The 2,600-nt window shown below is 45.5% G+C and overlaps 2 protein-coding genes across 2 annotated transcripts; both read left to right on the top strand.

Annotated features, from left to right (window-relative positions):
- Positions 1-163: 163 nt before the first annotated feature.
- TEOVI_000096100 (uridine phosphorylase) lies at positions 164-1,189 on the top strand (the record flags this gene model as incomplete). The annotated part of the gene is made up of 1 exon (XM_067224278.1): positions 164-1,189. The coding sequence occupies one exon, from the start codon at positions 164-166 to the stop codon at positions 1,187-1,189; it is 1,026 nt and encodes a 341-aa protein (XP_067080379.1).
- Positions 1,190-1,750: 561 nt separating this feature from the next.
- On the top strand, positions 1,751-2,287 carry TEOVI_000096200 (uncharacterized protein; the record flags this gene model as incomplete). Its single annotated transcript, XM_067224279.1, has 1 exon — positions 1,751-2,287. The coding sequence occupies one exon, from the start codon at positions 1,751-1,753 to the stop codon at positions 2,285-2,287; it is 537 nt and encodes a 178-aa protein (XP_067080380.1).
- Between the last annotated feature and the right edge of the window lie 313 nt (positions 2,288-2,600).

The raw sequence follows: 2,600 nt of genomic DNA on the forward strand, positions 1-2,600 counted from the left end.
GATTTGAATTTGCTTCTTTGCGCTGCCACAGGAACCTTTTGTTTTTGTTTCTTGCAACTATTGCCACATTTTCTCGCTGTGGGGATAAAGGAAGTTCATAAAAGATTTAAAAAACTAAGCAATACACTACAAATATATAACAAGGGCAATAACATTGTGAGTAATGGCTGCATCCGCTAATGGAAGCACGAAGGGGTCGGAAACCGACTTACCTATCGGTAAGGATGGGACGACACTTCACTTGAAGTGCAAAAGCGATGAGTTGGCTGACCGCATCATTTTTGTTGGTGATCCAGGGCGGGTAGACGTCATTTCCGGTTACTTCGACAAGGACAGCATCCGCGCCTCCCGTGATCACCGTGAAATTCGTTTTGCCACTGGAACTTACAAGGGAACTCCAGTTACCGTTATAAGCACCGGTATGGGTGTGGACAACATCGAAATTGTCCTGAATGAAATTCACGCATTGAAGGAGTATGACATGGAGCGTGGCCAGTGGCGCCATCGCAAAGGTGATGCAGATGCACCAAGCGCTGGTCCCTTCTTTGACCCCTCCACCATGAAGATCATCCGCCTCGGAACTTGTGGCTCACCTGCTGAGTCGGTTCCCCCTCTGGCACTTGCTGTCACGCGGCACGCCATTGGTATGGACAACACTTCCCTCTACTACTCGGCTGGGACTCGTGAGACATCAAAGGACCAACAAGAGATTCGCCGTATTGTTCGTGAGCAAACGGGGCTTCGTGCAATTGATATTTACACATCAATGGCGCATCCCAATATCACCAAGAGCATTTGTGCTGCCTGCGATGCCCACAACGCTGCCACTGGATCAGAAGCTGATAAGCAACAATACGTAATTGGGACGACAGCCACCGCAAGCGGTTTCTACGGTTGCCAGGGGCGCCGAGTTGGGCGGTTCATGAAGCATCTTACCGTACCAAATATGGTGGAGGAACTTGGAAGCCTGAAGTTTAACCTAAGCAACGGTGTGGAGGTCGTTACCAATATCGAGATGGAAACGAGCGCCATTTGTTACCTTTCCGACATGTTGGGTTATCAAGCTGGAGCCGCCTGCGTCGTCGTCTCGAAACGCGTTGGGGAAAAGAAAATGTTTCTTGGTGATCAGCTTGATGCCGCAATGAAGCGGTGTATCAAAATCATACTTGAAGCGCTTGTCAGCGCTTAGTGAAAAGGGAAAGGAGGGTTACAACATTCAAACAAAATAAGCAAAACGGGCAGACGTATTAGTAAAACGGTGAAGGGGGGAAAAAAAAATAACACAAACGCCTGTCGTTCTGGAGAAAGGGTATGGACCTTAATATCTCTATGATGGTGGTTGAATGACGATGTCCATTTTTAAGAATTGAGGTTATCATTATCATTGCCGCTGCCTCAATTTTCACTTAACATGCAATCTTCTTGCTGGTGTGCACGCACCATGAATTAACTTTTGTATGCACCGTATCAGTTTTACAGGAAAACAGCAGCTGGTGACTATTTCTTTTTTTTTTTTTTGCGTATACCTATTTTTGTTTTCTTCCCTTTGTTTTTTCCATTTTCCTCTTTCTCTTTCTCTTTCCTTTTTTTGTTTGTATCTGTTCCACCATCAATGCGTGTCGCTACCCCACTTTCGCGTCACACTTTTTCCAGCTTATTGTATAAATGCCCTTATTTCCTCCTCCTTTCCTTCGAATATTTTCCCTCCGCTGATTGAAGGGCGCAGGGGAGTGGTTGGGTTAAGGATTGAATGGAAGGAAGTGGTAGCTACCGGTTAAAACGGGGACGAGATGAGCTCAGCACTCCACCGGCTTCAGGGAATTTTCCGGCATCGGATCAAAGGGGCACACAAAATTTGTTAAGATGTCCCTGGTGCCCGAATGGTCACCTAATGCGACCCGCAGCTAAGTCCCCTACTAATAACAGTAAAGAAGAGGGAACACATCTTTGCACAAACCGATCATCATGCCCCTGCGGTGCTGTTATCGATCAGGATAGAACCATGTCGTTCTCTTGTATCGATGGCAGTGACCTGATTCGAAACTTTTATAATGCCTTAGATGATCATCTTGAGACGTGCCAAATTGTTTCTCAAACTCCTAGTCAACGTGACTGGGCACCCTGGAGTATTGTAGCGGAGCGCAGCATTTTGTTTGCTGATCCGTCCAACCGCAAGCAACGCCATAGCGTAGATTGTTCCCCGCCTTCTTTGTCTCCAGACCCTAAGGGGCCAGTCTTTTATTTCTTGCATTGCGACAACTGTGGTGAGAAGGAGTTTGTATGCTGATCGCTTCTCAACGTTGTACTGTTTTGTTTTTTCCCTCTTTCATCCTCTCAGGGACCTTCTAAGTAGCGGAAGCAGCGCGGGTCCTCTGTAGCATGGAGATTGTTTCTTAATTTGGCGGGGTAGATGTCCATTTTTTTCTTTTTTGATTTCATTTTATTGATTTATTTGTACCTTTCACGCTCGCAGCCTCCCTCTTTCTTAGAGCGCATGTTACTTGAAAGAAAACAAGTCTGGTGGCGGATCAAAAGAGAATAAAATATATGTGTATATATAAACATATGCACACACTAACAATATATATATATATATATAT

This window comes from Trypanosoma equiperdum (assembly GCF_001457755.1).
Source record: "Trypanosoma equiperdum strain OVI genome assembly, contig: ctg_254, whole genome shotgun sequence".
NCBI lineage: Eukaryota > Euglenozoa > Kinetoplastea > Trypanosomatida > Trypanosomatidae > Trypanosoma > Trypanosoma equiperdum.